The 23,929-nt window shown below is 49.1% G+C and overlaps 3 protein-coding genes across 3 annotated transcripts; 2 read left to right on the top strand and 1 right to left on the bottom strand.

Moving 5' to 3' along the window:
- Positions 1-2,108: 2,108 nt before the first annotated feature.
- EEF1AKMT3 (EEF1A lysine methyltransferase 3) lies at positions 2,109-9,135 on the bottom strand. Its single transcript, XM_049783106.1, has 3 exons — positions 8,959-9,135; positions 8,708-8,819; positions 2,109-2,574 (listed from the first exon to the last, which is right to left on the bottom strand). The coding sequence occupies exons 1-3, from the start codon at positions 9,133-9,135 to the stop codon at positions 2,183-2,185; spliced, it is 681 nt and encodes a 226-aa protein (XP_049639063.1). The 3' UTR covers positions 2,109-2,182.
- A 1,018-nt stretch (positions 9,136-10,153) lies between these two features.
- Positions 10,154-15,628, top strand: METTL1 (methyltransferase 1, tRNA methylguanosine). The gene is made up of 6 exons (XM_049783092.1): positions 10,154-10,267; positions 13,198-13,361; positions 14,352-14,536; positions 14,621-14,734; positions 14,861-14,962; positions 15,121-15,628. Exons 1-6 carry the CDS (start codon positions 10,179-10,181, stop codon positions 15,274-15,276), a joined length of 810 nt encoding a protein of 269 aa, XP_049639049.1. The 5' UTR covers positions 10,154-10,178; the 3' UTR covers positions 15,277-15,628.
- Positions 15,629-17,058: 1,430 nt separating this feature from the next.
- On the top strand, positions 17,059-22,039 carry LOC126022227 (25-hydroxyvitamin D-1 alpha hydroxylase, mitochondrial). The gene is made up of 9 exons (XM_049783077.1): positions 17,059-17,232; positions 17,846-18,036; positions 18,727-18,929; positions 19,015-19,215; positions 19,300-19,472; positions 19,670-19,836; positions 20,032-20,110; positions 20,930-21,127; positions 21,731-22,039. The coding sequence occupies exons 1-9, from the start codon at positions 17,059-17,061 to the stop codon at positions 21,842-21,844; spliced, it is 1,500 nt and encodes a 499-aa protein (XP_049639034.1). The 3' UTR covers positions 21,845-22,039.
- Positions 22,040-23,929: the final 1,890 nt, after the last annotated feature.

Genomic DNA, 23,929 nt, shown 5'->3' with positions numbered 1-23,929 from the left:
AGCTGACCCCATTTTGATCCCAGGTACCATAAAGAGTACCCTTAGGACTACCATGAGTGACCCCTGAGTACAGAGCCCAGGTATAGCACCTGAGCACTGCTAGGTGAGACCCCAAGACAAAAAAAAAAAAATGTTGAATGAGTAAAATATTTGTTGAGTATATATGTGGCCAGGAGCTGTGTTTGATTTTAAGAAATTAGAGGTGAGAACACTACCACCCCACCCTTTAAGATAATGGTCTCATGGGAACGCATAGACAAGGAAAGCCCCATCCGATTACCAAATGGTTGCAGCATCTTCAGGAAAGAAAAAAAAAAGAAGAAGAAAGAAATCATATCCAAACAGAAGGCTCAGGGAAAGATTTGCTTTTTAGGAAAGTGGCAAAGAATAATGAGGATTTAAGATAAAAATAACCTTTTCAGGTGGGAAGTAATCAAAAACGAATGATTCAGGAAATTATGGGGTGAATTTAGAGAACAACTTTTGCTCAGTTGATCAGTGACTGCAAGGCAGAAAAGAAGGCAGTAAGAGATGAAGCTGAAGGGAAGGGTAGATCATCGGGGACAAACTGAGAATCATGCAGTCTTGCTTCTGTAGGAAGCAAAAGCTAATTTGAGTTGATTTGGGAAGATCACAAAAATTTGCAAATGGCTTGAAGGGCAGGGGTCCAGAGAAGGTGATATGTTGCTAAGAAGTAAGCAAAAAAAAAAAAAAAAAAAAAAACACCCAGAGGTACCACAGTGGGAAGAGGAAAGGAAGTGAAGGCAAATATAGTAGGTCAGAGGAAAGACGGAGCATGGCAAGCTAGAAAAAAACAAAGACCCTGGTTCTTAGTGACTGTGGCTCCAATGTGAAGGTAGAGAAGCTACAGTCCAAAGGACAGTACTGCTGCCCATCCCTGGTTGCAGGGCAGGACTCTGCCTGGTTGAAATCATGGTTTCCCCCAGACTTTCTCTCGAAAGAAGCTGGGGGTCTGTGGCTTCTTTCTCCTCAGCTAAAGAGCAAATCTTGAGATTTGAAGAAGGGATCTTTAACATTCCTTTCTTTCCCTTAAAGTTATTTTTTTCATTCTCCCATTGAAATGTGGCAGCAACTGGGACCATAGTGATAGTACAGTGGTTAGGGTATTTGAATCGCATGCAGCCCACCCAGGTTCAACCCCTGTCACCCTATATGGTCTTCTGAGACAGTCGGAAATAATTCCTTACTGTAGATCCAGGAGTAACATCTGAGCATTGAGGGATATGAACCCACCCCTCAAAAAAATTAAATCTGGGCCAGAGGGCCAGAGATAGCATGAAGGAAGGGGATTTGCCTTGCATGCAAAATGATGGTGGTTTGAATCCCAGCATCCCATATTGTTCCCTGAGCCTGCCAGGAGTGATTTCTGAATGTAGAGCCAGGAGTAACTCATAAATGCTGCCGTGTGTGACCCCCCCAAAAATATGGGCCAAAGAGATAGCACAGCTGTAGGGCATTTGCCTTGCAACCAGCCAACCCAGAACCAACAGTGGTTCTAATTCTGGTATCCCATATAGTCCTCCGTGCCTGCCAGGAGCGATTTCTTTTTTTTTTTTTTTTTTTGGTTTTTGGGCCACACCCGTTTGACGCTCAGGGGTTACTCCTGGCTATGTGCTCAGAAATCGCCCCTGGCTTGGGGGGACCATATGGGATGCCGGGGATCAAACTGCGGTCCTTCCTTGGCTAGCGCTTGCAAGGCAGACACCTTACCTCCAGCGCCACCTACCCGGCCCCGCCAGGAGCGATTTCTAAGCAGAGAGCCAGGAGTAACCCCTGAGCACCAGTGGGTGTGGCCAAGACCTTCCCCAAAATTAAATCTGTCAATGACAAAAATTGTACCTTGTATAAACAGACCACAGCCAGTCTGGAAGTGATGGGTGAGTCTTGAACCACTAGTCATATCCCACTCTGTTCCCTGTCCCTGAACACCTGGACACCCTCCTATCTGCTGAGAACAAGAGCTGAAAGCATCCTCTGTGCTCTATCCCCATGCTATGAAGGTTCTCAAGGATTCATGAGCATCTGAGGGAATGAAGAAAAAAGGCAAAGAGAGGGGCAACAGAAATCCATCCTCTTTGGTCCTTTGGTCTTTGGTTTAGGGCTTCAGGGGCTGACTGCTTCTTCACTGGGATAAGCAGTTCAGTGGCATCAATGGCAGACATCAAGCAGGTCTTGGTTCCCTGTGCTTGGCTCTATAGATGTTGACATTCTCATCCTCATTCCTCTGGGCCAGCTCCAGTTGGAAATGCTGGGGCAGGAGGTGCTGGAAGAAGTTCTTTGTCCTGTGCTCCTCTCGCATCTTGGAGGCTAGATAGATGGTGCCGTGGGGCCCGCACAGGTGTTGGAGGGTCCCCAGCAGCAGAGGGAAGGTGGGTTCCTGGTAAACGATATCAGCCCCTAGCACCAGGTCAAAGTCTCCAGGGAATACATGTTGGTCAATCCCCCAGGACAAGGCACAGACCTGGGCCCGGCCTCCAGCTGGCACATTGGCCCGGACATTTCCCTGGATCTGCTCTAGGGCCACGGGCAGGTCAGTGATGGTGACATCCCCTCCTGAGAGAGGAAGAAGAGAAATTTGAGTCAGAGGGGTCAGCCCAGGAATCTCCATGTCTAGGTCAAAGGTCCAAAAACCTCAGGTCCTGGAGGTCAGTGTGTTTGTCAGCCTCAAGGCCATCTTTTGTCTTTTGGTTTCTCTGATCTCCACCTCACCCACTGCAACTCTCACTACTCTACATTTGACAACATCAACATTGTCTCCAAGCCAAACTTCAACCTCTTGGCCCAACACATTGAGGTGTGAGCAGAAGCCAATAAGGAATAAGCTAGAGCTAGGCTGTGCCCCCACCTCCCCTGACACCTGGTAACCTTCAGGGAGCTTAAAAAAGATGTGACCTCAGCGAGCCTTCAAGGACAAGAAGGAGCTAGTCCAGGAAATATTCCAGGCAGAGAACAGAGTCAAAGGCCTGGTGAGATGAGATGTAGCTTAAGACAGTCATTCACGGGCTCTGCAAACCATAGGAACAATGTCAGCCATGAACTAGAGAGAGGATGCTTGGTGAGGCCCAAGTTCAAACTCCAGCTCCACAGAGGCCTCCAAGCACTGCCAGGAGAAACTCACAGCACACAGCTAAGAGAAGCACCTGAGCACTGCTGAATATGGCCCTGAAACCAGAAAATAAAAATAAGGAAGTATTGGTTATGAGGCCAAGGAGGAAAATTATGATGTTTTGAGGAAAATTCAGGCTCAATGCTAAAGACAGAAAATTTAAAAAATAGCAGTAAGGGGGCTGGAACGATAGCACAATGATAGGGCGTTTGCCTTGCATGAAGCCAACCTAGGACAGACCTGGATTTGATCTCCAGCATCCCACATAGTCCCCTGAGTCTGCCAGGAGCAATTTCTGAGCGCAGAGCCAGGAGTAACCTCTAAGTGCCACTGGGTGTGGCCCAAACCACCCCCCCAATTGCTCATCGCAGACTCAGGGGACCATATGCAATGCTGAGGATCGAATTTTGGTTGGTCCCAAGTTGGCAGCATGCAAGGCAAATGCTCTAACACTGCTATTGCTCCAGCCCTAGGAGTAATTTCTGAACTTAAAGCCAGGAGTAAACCCTGAGTGCTACCGAGCATGTTTCCCCCAAAATAAGGCAATAACAAAAGTGAGGGGATAGTAAAAGTAAGGAATGATGATGATTAGATTAGCATTTCAGAAAGCTTCATTCAGTAAATCGATGTGTGTCAGGTAACTACTAAGTTCCAAGGGTACAGTGACAAGCAAGATAACCCTCAGCTTTCATTTCCCTCTCCTAGGGAGAGAGGGACAGTAGGATTTTCAATAATGATTTAATCACAAGCACAATGACTATTACAGGAAGAAAAAAAAAAACAGGAAGCCAGAGAGGTATAGTAAAAGGAGGTAAGAAGCTTGCCCTGCACAGTTGACCAGGATCAATGCCCACTATTGCATATGGTCTTTAGAGCCCTGCCAGGAGTGATCCCTCAGCACAGAACCAGGATTAAGCCCTGAAAAAAGTCTGGTGTGAGGAGGAGAAGGAAGAGGAAAGGGAGGGAAAAAAGAAGATCATCATTACAAGTTTGTTTCCAGACACACTAAGTTAGAGATGTCTATCAGACAACCACATGATCAAGTGTGCTGATATTATAATATTTGATATTGCAAATATCAAAAGTGACAGCCAGGCTGGAGAGAGAAAGTCATAGACAGGGCATTGAATTATGAAGGGATGGTGGAGCATGAGAGCAGAGAGTAAAAGAACAAAGCACTCAAATCTCAGCTGTAAAGATAAGGAGTCCATAAAGTAGAAGGGTAGGGTGCCCGGGAGAACACAAACCACAGCATGGCACTCTGAAAACTTAGGGAAGTTTCTGCTTCTTACTGTATCAAGGAGGAAGAAAGGTGAAATGCTGCAAAGTCAGGTAATCTGTACTCCCAGCTGAGTCCCAATTTTACTACTATGAAGTTGGAAATGAGGCTCCTAACCTGGACCAGGGCAGCATGAGGGGAGGAGACCTGGTTTGGACTGAGGAAAGGATAGGAATTGAGGAACTGTGACAGTGCAAACTCCTCAGAGGTTTATTATAAAGTAGAGTAGAGAGACAGGTGGTAACTAGAGGGGTATGCTGGATCAAGAGGTTTTCTTTTTCTTTTTTTAAATAGGAATATCAGAGTATATTAATATGCACTATATATACCATTAATTCACATATACTAAGAGTGGTTCAAATAAAAGAGAAAGTTAGGGGCCGGAGAGATAGCATGGAGGTAAGGTGTTTGCCTTTCGTGCAGAAGGTTGGTGGTTCGAATCACGGCATCCCATATGGTCCCCTGTGCCTGCCAGGGGCAATTTCTGAGCATAGAGTCAGAAATAACCCCTGAGCGCTGCCAGGTGTGACCTAAAAAACAAAACAAAACAAAACAAAACAAAAAAACACATACACACACACACACAAAAGAAAAGAAAAGAAAAGGGAAAGTTAATAATGTAGGGAAGACAGGCAAAAGGGGAATAGGTAGAGAAAGGAAAAAGTAAAGTAAAAGCAGCCAAGACCATACTTCAGCAGTAATTAACCTACCTTGCCATGTCTGAAGCTCTGGGCTCAATCTCCAGCATAGAAGGGAGGGAGGGAGGGAGGGAGGGAGGGAGGGAGGGAGGGAGGGAAGGAAGGAAAATAAATAGAGGGAATGGAGAAATAGGTAGGGGGCTTGCCTTGCACATGGTTGACCCAGGTTGGATCCTCAGCATCCTACATGGTTCCCTGTGCACTGCCAGGAGTAATTCCTGAGTGTAGAGGCAGGAGTAACACCTGAGCATTTCCAGGTGTGGTCCAAACTCCAGGAAAAAAAAAAGAAAAGAAAGAAAGAAAACAGAAAGAATAAAGTTACAGGTGGAAAGAAAAGAGGAGAAAAGGCAGTTGCAGTTTTGAATGGCAAGAAAGTACAAAACAACCCAGGAATAGATAGCTCAAAAGGGCCATAATAAAGCTTTGCATGCATAAAACAGCTTACGTTCAATATCTGTGTGATTCCCTTATGGCAGCAGGAATGACCCCTAACCACTGAGCTAGTAGTAGTAGGCCACAGTACGAACCCACCCACACCCATACCCACCCACCACCCACCCACACACACACACACAATGAGGGAACGAGGAAGGGGGAAAGAGGCAAAGAAATAGTACAGCAGATATTATCTCTTGTCCTACATGCAGTCAACCATTCAATTCCCAACATCCCATATGGTCCTCTGAGCACTGCTGAGTATGGCCCAAAAGCAAAATGGGGCAAGCAGGTGAGCAGAGGAGAGACTAAAGAAGTTAAGGCACATACCCCATATGTACCCAACTGTAGTTCTATCCCTGGTACCATATATCTCTCCCAATGTTTCCCCAGAATTGCCAAGTATAGCTTTAGAGATCCCCAAGCACCACCAGCGTCCTGACCAACATCTCATCTGCAGGCTCTAGATTTCAACTAAATAGTCCAGTTGGCTAAGAATCACCAGGAGTCGTCCTAGGCTCCCTGAGCAACAATTGGGAAGACCCTTCTATTCCCCTCCCCCCAAAATTAGGATCAAGTGGACCTCGACGACAGAGTCCAAGCAGCCTTCCCTGGGAAAGGGTGCTGAAACTGAAGGAAGCATGTACATTAAGCATGTGAGGGACTGAAGAGATAGCACAGCAGTAGGGCATTTGTCTTGCATGCAGCCGACCCAGGATGGACCTGGGTTCGATTCCCAGCATCCTATATGGTCCCCGAACCTTTCAGGAGTGATTTCTGAGTGTGGAGCCAGGAGTAACCTCTGAACGCTGCAAGGTGTGGCCCCCCCCACAAAAAAAGGCATGTGATACAAGGATTTCAGATGCAGAATACAGCTAGTGTGAAGGCTCTGAGAAAAAAACCTTAAGCAATCTTGAGGACCTCACTGAAAGATCATGGGCAGCACCTACAAAGTAGGTTTGGAGATACAGGAAAGAGGCTTGAGAGCCAGGAAGGACCTCAGAGGGCAAGGGGATGGGAAAGCAGCAAGCTGGTGAATGGTAGGATGGGGGGTAGGAAGAAAGGAGTTACTGCTGTATTTTCAAAAGATCACTCTGAATGCTGTGTAAATGAGTTGACAACACAGAGTCAAAGCCAGAAGTACAATCTGACGAATCACTAGTAGTAGTCCAGACAAATGGCAGTGATGATGTGGGAATCCATTGGTATGGATGAAAAAAGATCAGGAAAGTCAAGAGACATTATGGAAATGAAATCATGAATGATGGACGTAGAGTGAGAAGAAGTAATATGTCAAAGGTCATTGGGAGATACCCTATATTAATTTCACCACACCTGGCACCCACATCTGGCAAATTAAGAATAAATCTGGAATTAAGAATAAAAGGTGCTAGCTGGGGGAAAGGAGGACCAAGGAAGCATGAAGAGCAGCAGAAAGGGAGACAGAGAGCTCCTGAGAGAAAAAGGCAGAGAGCCAGAGGAGAAGCAGCTCAGAATAAGCTGAGCATAGAAGCCATGTGAGGAAATGCATATGGCGGATAGGGCCATAGAATAAACCAAGCTGTCTCCGGTGAAACTTTAACTGACTGCCTGTGAAATTATTTCACCACTACTACCCTTCTTCAGACCCACCGGCGAAAGGGGCTATAGGCGCCTTGCCGAGGAAGGTCTCACCCAGACACTAGGACTTTAGTCTTTATATTTTATAATTAAAACAACAGGTCATGTCTAGGTCTCCCACTGATGGGGGTTGATCACTGGGATGGGGAAAGCATGAGAGAGAAAACAGGTTTGGTGGAAAAAGATCACCAGATCCAGTCTGGGCATGTCTAACTTTGCTAAGGGGAAGCTGGATGGCAATTTATGAAACCCAGGAGACTAGATCAGAGATGATGAGAGTAAATAGTAGGGGACGATTCAGTAAGGACAAGGGATTCACAGACCTGGCTGATGGCAGAAATGTGGTGCAGAAGGGAACAAGGTGAGGTTATACCCTGATATTTAACTCAGAAGCAAAATGGAGGAAGGAAAACACATTCTGGGCATAAGAGAAGGTGTCTGTCTGCATCACAGGCCTTTTACTCATTTCAGCAGAACAAATGCAATTTGCTCTGTATTCATTCTTAATAGGAAACTGCTTCTGACCCTTCCTCTGTTCTTTCTGCACTTGGTTCTCACACTGCTCACATTTTTGTTTGTTTGTTTGTTTTTGGGTCACACCCGACAGCGCTCAGGGGTTACTCCTGGCTCTACGCTCAGAAATCGCTCCTGGCAAGCTCAGGGGACCATATAGGATGCCGGGATTCGAACCACCGGCCTTCTGCATACAAGGCAAATGCCTTACCTCCATGCTATCTTTCCGGCCCCACTGCTCACCATTTTTACAAACCCTGATGGTTTCCTGGGAGGCCGAGGGAGACTGCCCAGAAGGGTGTCCATAGACTGCCCAGGCTCCCCAAAGTTCCTGCACTCCTGCCTTCCCGGCAGGGCAGTGTCCTCACGTGAGAAGAAATCTGTTTTATTCGCCACTGCATCACAATTCAGGGCTAGAAATTAGGACAATAAAAACCTGCCCCGGAAGTCATCCTGAATATGACCTACTTGTATAAACCTAAGCCTGGAGAAATCCTTAAGACTGTTTCTCCCAAGCCATCAAAACCTAAAGAACCTAACATGTTAATAATGTTATTTTAGGGCCACAGAGATAGCATGGAGGTAGGGCGTTTGCCTTGCATGCAGAAGGACGGCGGTTTGAATCCCGTCATCCCATATGGTCCCCAGAGCCTGCCAGGAGCAATTTCTGAGCATAGAGCCAGGAGTAACCCCTGAGCTCCGCCGGTGTGACCCAAAAACAAAAACAAAGTTATTTTTTAAAAAAAGCAATCTTTGAAGGTTAATATATATATAGTGGGTAGCCCCTATTGGGCAATCCCATTTGTATATATTAAGGCACTCCCATATGTGCTTTTTGGCAGAAGTCCTTGTGCAAAGCAAAGATGATAAGCATTTATTTGTACTATAAAAATGTTTACTATAAAAATCACGAAGAGCCAAATGGTAAGTAGACTTGCTTCTCCGGATTTTTATGTCCTGGCCCAGATCTACCCCCATCTAGAGTGCTTAGGCATTCCCCCACACCCCAACCTCCTTCCACGAGGTTGCACGCACCTTGCAGCGCTGCCAAGATGCCCACGATGCCCGTGCCAGCGCCCAGTTCAATCACTTTCTTGCCTTGGAAATCCACATTTTCCCTCTCGAAATAGTTGCACAGGCTCAGAGCCTACGGAGAGAAAAAGAAAATAATAATAATAATAATAATAATAATAATAATAATAAACTGTTTGGAAGAAAGAATAACTCCCTTTGGAAGTGGGGACGGACCCTCGCCCTAGAGCCACGTGGCCCGGGCCCCTGCTCACCGCGTCCCACACGCGCGCTGCCACCCCCAAGCGGGACCCGAAGTTCTGCGTGATGTTCAACTCGTGTCCGCAGAACCGGAACCGACTCTTCTCCGAGTAAGAGTCGGCGAAGAGCCCGTCCTCCCGCGGGAACACCGATTCCAGCTCCGATTCGGGATCCGGGAGCCGGTGAGCCATCTGGGGGTTGGGGGGGGGGGAATGCCACCGTGGCCGGTACTCGGGTTCTCCTGCCTGGATCTGCTGCCCTGGGACCAGCTCCGCCTCCTGAGCACCTCCTTCCACCACGTAGACTCCCTCCCGGAGATGGAAGGAGGAGCTGGCCCTCCCACTGGGGTCCCCAGTGCACACCCGACTTTTATTCATTTATTTATGATTTGGGGTCACATTCGGCGGTGCTCAGGGGTTCCTCCTGGCTCTGCGCTCAGAAATCGCTCCTGGCAGGTTTCTGGGGGTACCCTATGGGATGCCGGGGATGGAACCCGGGTCAATCCGCGTGCAAGACGGACTTCGCCCTACAGCCTGCTATCTACCGCTCCGGCCCCCACACCCGACTTTTAGATCCAGCTGATCGGACTGTCGCGGTCCCGAAGCCGAGAGAGAGAAAGAAAAGGAGCGCGAATAAGTTCTAAAGCGCAGAAAGAAAGGAAGATCCGCAGACATTTGTCACTTGCGAAGTGTCCAAAGGATGTGGTTCAATTAGTAGAGTAGATGCTCTATATATCTCAATGCCTAGCTTTGATCCCAAATGAGCTCAGGTTCATGCTCTAGTATGCTCACAACTTGCATGAATTCATGGATATCTGTATGGATAAAAAAATATGTGATATACTTATGCATGCTCACATCTAATAAAGCAAGTGCAAAAAAAATACAGGCAGGGGTGGGGAAGGAGGGAGGGGCAGTGATAAAAACAAACAAACAAACAAATAAACAAATGCCTGCGACCAGGGTGCTAACCCAGACCAGGCAGGCAGGACTGGCGAAGAATGGGCCAGAGTTGCGAGGTCCGGTCCTGCAGGTCCAAAGAGATTCTAGCAGTGCCAAGCGCCATCCCGCCCAGGGCTTCCGGGATGCTTTACCAGGTCGGCGAAATTGACAAGAAATTGATCTTTTAAGGGGGCGTGGTTTTAGATCGTCACACCCTCTTTCGTCATCACCGTGCGCCCGGGCTCGGCTTCCACGTGGGTGCGCCGAAGCGGTCGCGGAACTTGGGGACGATCATGGCGGCAGCCCAGGCCCAGCAGCCTCAGAAGCGCTACTATCGGCAGCGTGCGCATTCCAACCCCATGGCCGACCACACGCTGCGTTAGTGAGTGAGCAGGGCAGGGAGGAGAGGCCGGACGGGACGGGGGAGGAAGGACTTCCGGCTGGGTGGATCAGGGATGGCTCTGGCCCTGCGCCGCTTGATGACGTCACATGGGTTGGTCATTGAGCTTTGGTAGAGTTGGGAGTTGGTGTTTTAGGAGGGGCCCTGGCTTTCTGGCCAAAGTCTGGGTAAGTGTGCCAGTCTGGGAAGCACTAGAGAGGATACCCTTGCTGGAGTGATGGAGGTTGAATGGGATTTAATAATAATTAAAAAAACACACAAGCATGTACAAAACTCCATCCACATCCCTTTCTCACTGAACACATAAAGAATTTAGCCAGTCTGTAGGAGAAGGGGAGTTTGTGACCCTGGAAGAAAAGCTGTTCTGCAGTCATATCAACCTTGTCATAAGATAGAACAGTAGGGTCAGATAGCATAGTGAGTAAGGGCACTTGTCTTGCCCACAGCTGGCCCGGGTTCAATCTCAGTACCCTATATATGGCCCCCGAGTCTGGCCAGGAGAGATCTCTGAATTTAGAGCCTGGAGTCTACTGGGTGTAGCCCAAAAAAGAAATAAAAAATATAAGACACTAGTGCCTTGTATGCTTCCAACTTCCTTCTGTCTTTGCACAGCATAGGTCTGACATCGTCAAGTGTGATCCTTAAGCAACGATGAAGCCAGACAAAAATAAAATTTCAGGCCCTGCAGATGGATGTAGGGTTGGAAAGCATATTTGCCTGCTCTGGAGACCCGGGTTCAGTACCTTCACCCAATGGTCCCATAAGTGCTCTTTAGAGCATCTCAGGTGTACCCACCCACCTCATGATAAAAAAAAAAAAAAGGGGGTCGGAGAGATAGCATGGAGGTAAGGCATTTGCCTTTCATGCAGGAGGTCATCGGTTCGAATCCCGGCGCCCCATATGGTCCCCCCGTGCCTGCCAGGAGCAATTTCTGAGCCTGGAGCCAGGAATAACCCCTGAGCACTGCCGGGTGTGACCCAAAAACCACAAAAAAAAAAAAAAAACAAAAAAAAAAAGTATCTGAGATGTTACTCAGTGGTCGAGCACATGCTTTGTGCATATGAATTCCTGGATTGGATCCTTGACACCCACCAAATTCCACTGACTACATTTGGACATATAGGAGTAAAGCACTTGCCTTGCTTGAGGCTACTTCCATTTCTTCACCACCAGGAGTGACCCATGAACCCAAGAATAATCCTTAGCACTAACGGACTATAAAACAGAACAAACACAAGCATGCATGCAAACACACCACCACCACCACAGATAGCTACTAGCTATATATTTGAAAATCGAGTTAGCTTTATGAAATGATTTACGGGGCTGGAGATATAGCACAGTGGTGTTTACCTTACAAGCAGCTGATCCAGGACCTAAGGTGGTTGGTTTGAATCCCGGCGTTCCATATGGTCCCCCGTGCCTGCCAGGAGCTATTTCTGAGCAGATAGCCAGGAGTAACCCCTGAGTGCTGCCGGGTGTAGCTCAAAAAACATTAAAAAAGAAATGAAATGACTTACAGGTCAGGCAGCAGGCAGCATCCATCAAGTAGAAAAACACTCCCAGGAGTGTTTATTTTTACCTGATCTTTGTTTATGTGGGGGCCACATCTGGCAGTGCTCAGGGCTTACTCCTGCCTCTATGTTTAGGGAACATGCCTGGCAGGCTTGGGGAACCATAATGGGTGCCAGGAATCACTCATGGTGCTCGGTACCATAGGAGGTGCCAGGATCAAACCCAGGTGCAAGGCAAGCACCCTACCTATTATGCTATTGCTCCACTTCCAAAATGGAAGACTTTTATAGGCAGGAAGTGGGATGAGATTACTAGCAAAAAGAAAACTACATACAATATGTACTATATGCACGTTTATAATATATATATATATATATATATATATATATATATAGTTTTAGCAAGGTTACCTTACCTTCGCCTATGTGGTTTCTTATCACTTGGTTGCCTTCCTAGAACTCCTGGAGATTAGAAATTAAATTTAGGGGCTGAAAAGATAGCATGGAGGTAAGACATTTGCCTTTCATGCAGAAGGAAGGTGGTTCGAATCCCGGCATCCCATATGATCCCTCGAGCCTGCCAGGAACAATTTCTTTTTTTTTTTTTTTTTGGTTTTTGGGCCACACCCGGCGGTGCTCAGGGGTTACTCCTGGCTGTCTGCTCAGAAATAGCTCCTGGCAGGCTCAGGGGACCATATGGGACACCGGGATTCGAACCAACCACCTTTGGTCCTGGATCAGCTGCTTGCAAGGCAAACGCCGCTGTGCTATCTCTCCGGGCCCTACCAGGAGCAATTTCTGAGTGTAGAGCCAGGAGTAACCCCTGAGCGCTGCCAGGTGTGACCTAAAAACAACAAAAAAATTTTTTAATTTAAATCTTAAGCACAATAATGTACAATACTGTTCTGGTAACGCTTCTTGCATAAAACAGTCCATCTAAGTATTAAATCTTGCTATGTAACAAGCCACTACAGTTGAAGCATTTTTTTCTTTTTTTTTTTTTTTTTGGTTTGTTTTTTTTTTGTTTGTTTGTTTTTGTTTTTGAGCTATGTACCAGTGATAAGGGGCTACTTCCTTAGGGAATTGAGCATGAGGCTTCTGCATGCCAGACTGCTTGTTTCTGGTCCATCAACCTATCTCCCAGGCCCTAGATTCTTATCAGCCCTAGAAAATAGACCAATTGGTCACTGATGATGGGCTTATGATTCACACAGCTGAGGGTTGAAGGTGGTTTCCATGATTTCTCCCTGAGGTCACAAGGCCCGCTGTACAAAAATGATTCAGGAAACTCTCCTCCCATTTGTCTCCACCCTTGATCCATCACCCACACAAGCAGTACCACTTTCTGTACTGATATAGGCAATCCTCTTCTCCATCAAACATTTTTTTCTCCACTAGCCCTGTGAAGCCAGAAGAGATGGACTGGTCAGAGCTCTACCCTGAATTTTTTGCTCCACCAACTTCCAATCAGAGCCATGATGACCCAAAGGAGAAGAAAGAAAAGAAAGCTGACATCCAAGTGGAGTTTGCAGACATAGGCTGTGGCTATGGCGGCCTATTAGGTAACATTCTGTCCCTTTCTCTGGGACTAAGAAAGGTGACACCTAGGTTTGGTCACCTCAGCAGGTCTGATCAGGGACCAGACTGGCCTTTTCCCCTTTGGAACAGACACAGGTGCTGTGACATCAGCATAGAAAGCTGTGGCCTTTGCTCTGGAGAAGGGAGGGCACTGCCTCCAGGGCCTCGTAGAACTTGGATTGTTCTGTCTGGTCCCACTCCTCACCCTCCTTGATTTGCCAGGTGTCGGGTCAGTGAGCCGGTCAGCATGAGCGTCATAGATGAGCCCTGTGGCCAATGATCCTGAACTGTTTTTCTTGGGTTCTCAGCACTCTTCCCCCTCCCCCCTTCTTCACTAGGATTCATTCCCACTCCTGTTTTCACAGTCCTCTGGTTTCTTGATTGCCCCAGCCCTGCTTGCTGCCCACTTCCTTATTTTCATAGCAGTAACAGTATGACCGAGAAGAAGAACATGGTACTAGGTGTTGAAAAACCTTGCTGCAGGTTCTAGTTCTACCCCTTTAAGCATCTCTATCCCTTGGTTTCCTTGTCTTCACAGTCTTCCATGATTGGTTATGATTAAGTGAAACACATAGAAACCTCTGTAGCACTTGCAAAGAAACACATTTTCTGAACCCTCCCTCTTACGATCTTTTTTTTTTTCTTTTGATTTTTGGGTCACACCCAGTGACGCTCAGGGGTTATCGCTGGCTCAGAAATCACCCCTGGCAGGCTTGGGGGACCATATGGGTTGTCAGGAATCGATCAGAGGTCCCGACTCTCTCACTCCAGCTCTTCCCTCTTGCAGTCTTGGAAGAGTTTTGTGCTCTCCCCCAGTCCTTTTCTCCATCAGGGAATCAATCCTCCAGGTAAATAAATGTCTGTGTCCACACTCGCCCTCCCTGATACAGGTGGTTGTAGATGGAGGCCTCCTGTGTTGACTCCCTTTGCATTTCCTACAAGGTTGTACCTAATGAATCTATTTCTGTGTCCAGTGGAATTGTCCCCACTGTTCCCAGACACGCTGATTCTGGGCCTAGAGATCCGGGTGAAGGTTTCTGACTATGTACAAGATCGGATTCGGGCTCTGAGAGCAGCTCCTGGAGGTGGCTTCCAGAACATTGCCTGTCTCCGTAGCAATGCCATGAAACACCTTCCGAATTTCTTCCGCAAGGGCCAGGTGGGAAGCAGCCCCAGTGGGTTAGGCTGGATTAGGCGGGCGGGGCGCAGACTTCAGGATCTCACCACCCTGTCTGTCTCACAGCTAACGAAGATGTTCTTCCTCTTCCCTGACCCACATTTCAAGCGGACAAAGCACAAATGGCGAATCATCAGTCCCACATTGCTGGCCGAATATGCCTATGTGCTGAGAGTCGGGGTGAGACGGGACTGGGAGGGCATGTATGGCAGTTGGTCTCTTCAGAAACTTTCCACTTGGGAGTCACCACCCTCTGTCTGCTCCCTTGAAAGCCCCCTCCTTTCTTGGCTGTTGTCACCTTTGTAGGGGCTGGTCTATACCATCACAGATGTGCAGGAACTTCATGAATGGATGTGCACCCATTTTGAAGGACACCCACTATTTGAGCGGGTACCTCTGGAAGAACTGGTATGTTGGGGACCAAGGGAAATTGTGTAGATATTTGCCCTTTGTTGAGTGTTTCTAGGTTCTTTAATTCAAACTCTGCCAGAAGGAGAGGGGAGGTTGGGGGGTCAGGGGCCATCTGAAAGAGAGGCAAGGACTTACTGAACCCTTTTTTCCCCAAGAGTGAAGACCCCATTGTGGGACATCTAGGCACCTCCACAGAAGAGGGAAAGAAAGTGCTGCGCAATGGAGGAAAGAATTTCCCTGCTATCTTCCGAAGAATACGGGACCCCACCCTGCAGGCAGCGATGCCCAATCCTGCCTCTCCTGGCCGATGACTGCTTTGTTGCATAAGCTGGACTTCCTCTTCAAGGGCCTGGAAGGAGATCAGGTCCCCAGATTCTTTCAGGCTGAGATTGCTGAGACAGAGACATAATACCCACTCCCAAAAGAACTCTTGCCTTGTAGGGATGAGGCCCTTAGCACCGAAAGAAAAGAAGTTGCATCACTACCCCCAACAAAACAAGTGTTATTCATAAGACACCCTCTACTACAAGCAAATGACTGGGCAATTGGAACGGTGGATCATAAAGGAAATTGGGGAGGGTCTCACGCTCCCTTTCCCCTCTAAGATAACTCTTCTCACCTAGGGTGAGGAATGCACTGTCTAAACAGCCTGCTTAGCTCAAATCACCTGTCCACTTGTATTCACTAATGTGTGCATAGCCGCCTCAAAGGCTCGAGCAAGGACAGTACTACCTTCTGTCCTCTCTGCCATTGGCTGACCCTGAGAATCTGTGTCTTTGGAGACTCCTTGGGAAGTGTTGGGGTAAAGAGCCTCTTTGTTTCTTTTTGGGGGAGGATGGGTACACCCAGATGTGCTCAGGGCTTACTCCTGACTCTGCACTTAAGAATCACTCCTGGTGGGGTTTGGGAGACCATATGGTGCTTGGGGATTGAACCTGGATCAGCTATGTGCAAGGCAAGTGCCTTACCACTGTACTATCTGTTCAACCCCCCTCTTGTGTTTTGGGTGTTTCATGGTGTTTTTTTTTTTTATCACGTTGACCTTTGATTCCAAAACTTTAGTCAGCCTACTGGCACAGAGCCTAATGGGGGTGGGTGGGGAATAGGGGAGTTAGGTACAAACTGCTAAACTGTGGAGGGTTTTGTTGCTATAAGTGGAAAGGGAGCCTACCAAAAGGACCCAAAAATGAATCAGTTAGCAATGCAGAGCATTCACTTAATTCTTGTTGTCTGACCAGAGTTCTGAGCAATCTCAGAACTTTTCTCATTGGCAGTAAATTTCTTCATTTCTGATACTCAAGCCATAGATGACAAGAGTTGGAGGGATAGCTCTGGACTAGAAGTCACCCATTCCCCAAAGATGACATTTTCTGCAACTAATTTTGAGGGGTTTTTTTTTTTGGGGGGGGGGGCTATACCTGGTGGTTCTCAGAGGTTACTCCTGGCTCTGTGCTCAGAAATTATTCCTGGCAGGCTCAAGGGACCATGTGGGATGCCGGAATTCGAACCACCGTCGGTTCTGAGTTGGCCAATTGCAAGGCAAATGCCCTATCGCTGTGCTGTCGCTCCAGCCCCTATAATCAGCCCATACAAACACACTTTTGCCATTTACATTTATTTAGTCGATGATACATAATACACGTAAATTGTGCTCATAGAAGGTGCAGAGGATCTCCTCAGTTTCTCTGAGAAAAGAGAGGATGGGGGAATTCCTGAGGGTGGGCTGGAGGCGGTTGGTTTTCTGAGGAAGTGGAGGGCTGTCAGGGATTGTCACTCAAACCTTACTAAATACCCTTTCCCAGAAAAGGATCTTTTAGACAGTTGGGCTGGAGCATCTGACAGCTAGATAAAAGTGAGACAGGCCAGTGCTCCTTTTCCGGTGGGTCATCCTTGCAACCAGAGACCCGAGGGGAGCCGCTGAGACAGCCCCAGCCCCGCCCACTATTACTCCCAACTCGGACCACTCTGGAGAAGCCATTGGCTGGGGAGTTGGGCGAGGGGCGTCGCCACTCCCTCGCCCCAGAGTTAAGTAAGGGTGCAAGACCAGCCGCTCCAGAGACGCACTCTATCTTGGGGGTGCCCTGAACCACACCATGACCCAGAACCTCAAGTTCGCTTCCAGAATATTCCATCGCGCCCGCTGGGCTCCAAAACGAGACTCCGGCGCAGCACCCCATAGTTTGGCGGACCTCCCAGGCCCCTCCACGCCTAGTGTCCTTGCTGAACTCTTCTGCAAGGGGGGGCTGTGGCGGCTACATGAGCTGCAGGTAGATGAGGGGACGCTGCGCCAGGGGAGTGTGACTTGGATTTGAGAACGCCAGAAAAGGGCAGACTTGGGTAGGATGCAGGGAGAGAGGACCCCTGGGCATGGATGTCCAGGTGTTATTGAGAAGGCAAGATGTGGGGTGGTGTTGGACCAGCTCAGGGTCCCGTTGCAAACCCCAGCCAAGAAGCTAGAAAGGCGCCTTGTCTCTAAGCGCAAGTCTGGGGGACGGGTGGAACCAGGACACACGCGCGGGAGGAAGAGACGCGTGGTACCAGCTCCAAGACGAATAATTCAAGTCTGGGGAAAAGCTTGCTTGCATTCTGCATATATTCTGCCCCTGCGGATCCTGTGTGATGGGCAGTTCACGGCAGGAAACTTAAAAGAATTCCTCTGCTTGAACCCAAAGAGTTCCCGAAACACCCGTTTGCCCCTTTAACACTCCAAACTCCTCCGGGGTGGGAACCGGTGGGGGAGATGAGAAGGGGGCCTGCAGCCCCGCGAGCATCCTTACCCGGGACTCTAGACCAAGAGCAGCAAGTGGTTCTTCCAAAGCCCGGCCGTACCGGGAGTCAGTCCCCAGCTTGGCTCCGCAGTGACCCGTGCGCCCGTTGCAGGTCCAGGGCGCCGCGCGCTTCGGGCCGGTGTGGCTGGCCAGCTTCGGGAAGGTGCGCACCGTGTACTTGGCGGGCCCCGCGCTCGTGGAGCAGCTGCTGCGACAAGAAGGACCCCGGCCCGAGCGCTGCAGCTTCTCGCCTTGGGCCGAGCATCGTCGCCGGGGCCAGCGGGCCTGCGGGCTGCTCACCGCGTGAGTCTCCCGGCTGCAGAGCCCGCGCCCCGGGTCGGAACCTCTCCAGGGTTGGGAGGACAGGGCAGTTCCTCCATCCCACCCTTGTGGAAAGCATCTAGGGCTTCCCACCTCGCTCTGTTTGGCTCAAGTTGAAGGAGAGCTCTGGTCCTCTCCCCCTTTATCTTTATTTTTGTGTATGTGGGGATTTGTTTTGGGGCCACACCCGGTGATGCTCAGGGGCTACTCCTGCCTATGCTCTCAGAAATCGCTCCTGGCTTGGGGGACCATATGGGATGCTGGGGAATCGAGCCATGGTCCATCCTAGGTCAGCGCATGCAAGGCAAACGCCCTACCGCTTGTGCCACCGCTCAGGTTCCTAGCTTTACCTTTATCCCCAGAGTAACCAGATACCTGGAAACCTTTGGGAAGAGCCACGGTCCCAGCATCTAGATGGGCTGGGAGACTGACTCAGGTTACCCCGAAACCCAAGCCCCTCCAGGGCAGGAAATGAGTAATAAACACGAGGGGTGGAAAGAGGGCGCAGGTAGGGGCAGGTCTTGTACCCAGAGTGGGTGTAGATACAATCGCCCCAGCCAGCTGCTCACGCCCCTCACCCAACCACCATCACCACCAGCAACGTCGGCCCCGTCGGGCCACCCCACAACATCTGCCCTGACGCTCCCTTCCCCTTTCCCGGACCCTGCGCAGGGAGGGCGAGGAATGGCAGCGGCTCCGGAGCCTCCTGGCCCCGCTCCTTCTCCGGCCTCCAGCGGCCGCCCGCTACGCCGGCACCCTGGACCAGGTGGTCCGGGACCTCGTGGGGCGACTGCGGCGCCAGCGGGGACGGGGCGCTGGGCCGCCCACCCTGGTTCGGGACGTAGCCGGAGAGTTTTACAAATTCGGCCTCGAAGGTAAGTCTCCAAGCGCCCGGGGTGGGGGGCTGGAGGTGCCTCCCGCGGGCCACCCAGCGCCCTGACAGCGCCCTCCTCCTGGCAGGCATCGCGGCGGTGCTATTGGGGTCACGCCTGGGCTGCCTGGAGGCCGAGGTCCCCGAAGACACCGAGACCTTCATCCGCGCCGTGGGATCCGTGTTTGTGTCCACGCTCTTGACCATGGCGATGCCCACCTGGCTGCATCGCCTGGTGCCCGGACCCTGGAGCCGCCTCTGCCGAGACTGGGACCAGATGTTTGCATTTAGTAAGGCACACAAATGATCTGGGGGTGATGGGAACACGGAGCTTGTTCAGAGAGGCATCCCTGGACTTCTCTCTCTGCACGCAGCCCAGCAGCATGTGGAGCGACAAGCGGCTGAGCTGGCCCAGAGGGACCCAGGAAAGCCTGGCAAGGACACAGGACCTGGGGAGCACCTCACCCATATCATGCTCCGGGAGAAATTGCCTGTCCCTTGCATCCTGGGAAATGTGACAGAGTTGCTACTGGCTGGAGTTGACACAGTAAGTGAGGTTCTCTGTCCATAAGCTTCAGCCCCAGAGTTTGGCCTCCCCAATCCCAGGGGATTTCCGCTATAGGGAATTCACCGTTGCCTTTCAGCTGCGCTCCTCCTACGCTGCAGTTTGGCTTGGTGTTCTGTCCTCTGTCTTGGATCCCCAGGCTCAAGACTTCTGATGCTTTCACTTACTTGTTCCCTCAGGTGTCCAACACACTCTCCTGGGCCCTCTATGAACTTGCTCAGCACCCTGAGGTCCAGAAGGCTCTTCACTCTGAAATCACCATGGCTCTGGATCCTGGTGCCCAGTACCCTGCCGCTGCTCTGTCTCAGCTACCACTACTAAAAGCCGTGATCAAGGAGGTGCTAAGGTGAGAGCCCAGGAGGAAGCACTAGAGAGAGGCTGGAAGGGTGGAAGAAGTAGAGTGGATGGGAGCAGGCAGAAAGAGCAGAGAGAAATGATATCTGCCTTCAGCCAAGAATGGGTTTGGAAGTTGGGGTGACAGATGAGAGGAATTAGTGTCAGCCTCCCTTCAGTATTTTCCCTCTTGCTTTCTGAAAGGCAGACTGTATCCTGTGGTACCAGGAAATTCTCGTGTTCCAGACAAAGACATCCGTGTCGGTGATTACATTATTCCCAAAAATGTGAGTAGAACCCAATTCCCCTTTTGTCCTAGCTGTCCCTGACTACATGGAACATCAGTTTCATTCTCAACCTTCTCTTGACCTGGATGTTTTTCTCTGGGCCATAACTGGGGCTGTGGAACCATCATTCCAAAAGTAACTTCAAGGCCACAGATAGAGCATAGCGAGTAAAGTGCTTACCTTGCACAGGGCTGATGGGGTGGGGGTGGGGGGGTGATCTCTAGCATGCATAAGATCATCTCAGAAGTGACCATCTCAGAGGTGATCCCACATAGTTAGATATAAGCCCTTCACATTGTTAGGTGTGGTCTAAAACCAAAAACAAGGGCTGGAGCGGTGGCGCAGGCTGTAGGGTGTTTGCCTTGCACACGCTAATCTAGGTAGGACAGACCATAGTTCGATTCCTCAGCATCCCATATGGTCCCCAAAACCAGGGGCTATTTCTGAGTGCATAGCCAGGAGTAACCCCTGAGTGTCACCAGGTGTGCCCCCCCAAAACAAACAAACAAAAAAACACTCCAAACAAAAAAACCAAGGATTTGGGGAGATTGTACAGCAGGTAGGGTGTAGCAAGCCTTCTTGCACACAAATAAACCAGATTTGTGCCCTGGTACCCCATATGTTCTCTAAGCCCCACATGGAGTGATTCCTGAGCACAGAGCCAGGAGTAAGCCATGAATACTGCTGAGTGTGGCCAAATAAAAAGTAGCCCCCCAAAACTTGCCCACCACTAGCCAGAACCCGCCTTTTCTTCCAGTCCATATATTCTGTTCTGCGTTCCTGACTTCAACTCACAAGTTTCTATTCTTCCCCCACCAGACACTAGTGACACTCTGTCACTACGCCACTTCAAGGGACCCTGCCCAGTTCCGAGAGCCAAATTCATTTCGCCCAGCTCGCTGGCTGGGGGAAGACCCAGCCCCCCACCCATTTGCATCTCTGCCCTTTGGCTTTGGCAAACGCAGCTGTATGGGGAGAAGGCTGGCTGAGCTTGAATTGCAAGTGGCCTTGGCCCAGGTAAGCATCTCCATCGCCATTATGTGAGTCCCTAACATCTCACATCAGGAGAGCTCCCTCTAGCTAGCATAGGAGGGTTAGAGAGATGTTTGAAGTATGGAGTGCATGCTTTGCGTGGGGAAGCCTTGGGTTCGATCCTTGGCATCACGTGGTCCACCATGTACTTCTGGGAGTGAGCCCATTCATAAATGAAAAACAATAAATTAGTTGACCAGGGCTGGAGTGAAAGTACATTGGCTAGAACATTGGCCTTGCATGCATCTGACCCAGATTTGATCCCTGGCATCACATATGATCCACAAGCACTGCCAAAAGTGACCCCTGAGCACAGAACCAGGAGGTAGCCTTGAGCACCACTGGATGTGACCCCTAAACAAACAAACAACAAAATAATTGGTTGATATAATTACCAGCAATAAGGCATTTGTGTTGGAGCCTTATTGGAGGGTGAGAGATTATTCAGACCATAATATATCCTGGCATAATATCTTAATAACATCACCCTATTTAACCAATACCATCCTACGCAATGCAGCACCACTTCAAAATTCACTGTCCTATACTTTACTTCTTACTGTTATTGTCTTCTTTCTGCCCTTCCAGATCTTGATCCACTTTGAGGTACAACCTGAGCCAGGTGCTGCCCCAATCAAACCCATGACCCGGACAGTGCTGGTGCCTGAGAGGAGCATAAACCTTCAGTTCCTGGACAGATAATTCTGCAGAAGGAAGCCATCATTGCCAGCCTTTCTCATACCTTTATTAGGTGCAAAACAGGGAGACGCATATACACCTCAGGCCTGTCTGACCAAACTGGATAGAAAGACTAAAGCCCAGTACTTGAAGCAATTCTGATCTGTGTATGAAGCATATAGTCGGTCTACACCATGAAACATCATGTCCTTCTGCAAACTCAGCCCTTTTCCTGGTCATCAATGCCTCAGTCAAATCAGATCTTAACTAGAACTGCTGGTGGCCTGAGGAAGAATTCAACCACTACGCCTTTGAGACTTCTGTGACCTTCATTGCTGCTGGCTAAGCAATTCTTATCATGGCCTTTGCTATGTAGTTGTGCATCTGGTCTGCACCTGGTTGGCCCTCTCTATTGTGAACTCTCTGAGAAAAGAGGCTTCCGTCTATATATTCTCTGCCAGACCCAATGCTTAACTTAGCAAAGCCATAGGGCTTCTGTGTTGAATGTGGACCATGCAGCAGAAGTAGTTTACCTCTATTTATTCTTCTTCCCCTAGATGTTGAATCTGACCTTACCTGGCTCGTGTTTTTTGTTTTCATCTTGTTTTTGCTTTTTGGGCCATACCCATTGGTATGCAGAAGCTCTATAACCTTCTGCTGAGTTTTTGGGACTTGTTCCTATGTTACTTAAGGAGCCATGTGGTGTGAGATTGAATCCAGATTCCTTTTGCTTGTTTGTTTGTTTTTTGTTTTGTCTGGGGATCATATCTGGTGGTATTTAGGAGTTATTTCTGATTCTGCACATAGGAATCACTCCTGGTCATGCTCAGGGGACCATAAGGGATGCAGATCAAATCCAGGTTGGCCACATGAAAGGCAAAGGCCTTACTCACTGTACTATCTCTTCCAGCCTCAAATCCAGGTTTCTTGCATGCTAAGCATTCTCCCTGGCCCTGGCTTATGATTTTTTGTTTGTTTGTTTTTTGGTCACACCCAGTTCAGGTGTTCAGGAGTTATCTGGCTCTATACTCAGAAATCATGCATGGGGGCCTGAGTGATAGTGCAGCAGGTAGGGCATTTGCCTTGCAAGCAGCTGACCCAGGTTTGATCCCTGGCATTACATATGATTACATATGTTCCTCCCCTCCCAGGCTGCCAGGAGTTATTTCTGAATGCAGAGCCAGGAATAACCCCCGAGCACCACTGTGTGTGGCCCAAAAACAAAGCAAAAACAAACAAACAAACAAACAAAAAAACATATGAGGTGCTAGATATACAATCCCAGCTGCATGCTGGGCAAACACCATACTCACTGTACTATTGCTCCAACCCCACCCCAACTTATTTTATTTTATTTTATTTTTTTTGATTTTTTGATTTTTTGATTTTTGGGCCACACCCGGTAATGCTCAGGGGTTACTCCTGGCTATGTGCTCAGAAGTTGCTCCTGGCTTGGGGGACCATATGGGATTGAACCGCGGTCTGTCCAAGGCTAGCGCAGGCAAGGCAGGCACCTTACCTTTAGCGCCACCGCCCAGCCCCTTATTTTATTTCCTAATTTCTGTTTTTTTGGGTCACACCTGGCAGCGCTCAGGGGTTACTCCTGGCTCTGGCTCAGAAATCACTCCTGCTGGCTCGGAACCATATGAGATGCAGGGATTTGAACTGGGGTCTGTCCTGTGTTGGCCGCGTGCAAGGCAAACGCCCTACCACTGTACTATCACTCTGGCCCCTGGCTAATAATTTTAAACAAACAAAAATTAAACACTTCTCCTTGAGAGACTGAGTGAAACTCAGTGGTAAAGTGCATGCTTTATATGCCCTTTATAACCCTAACCCTATAAAGTTCTGGATTTAATCCCTAACTAACCACACAATTATTTTTTTTAACCACACAATTTTTAAACTAATTCTCCTTGACTCACGAGTAGCTATTAGGTTGGGTTGCCCTGGAATTTAGTTCCCAGGCAAAGGTATTTTTGAGCGTGCCCCTTCCAAGACTTTTTTTTTTTTTTTTTGGTTTTTGGGCCACACTCGGCGGTGCTCAGGGGTTACTCCTGGCTGTCTGCTCAGAAATAGCTCCTGGCAGGCACGGAGGACCATATGGGA

This window comes from Suncus etruscus, chromosome 11 (genome assembly GCF_024139225.1).
Source record: "Suncus etruscus isolate mSunEtr1 chromosome 11, mSunEtr1.pri.cur, whole genome shotgun sequence".
Classification (NCBI taxonomy): Eukaryota; Metazoa; Chordata; class Mammalia; order Eulipotyphla; family Soricidae; genus Suncus; species Suncus etruscus.
This window is presented reverse-complemented; position numbering and strand designations above follow the sequence as displayed.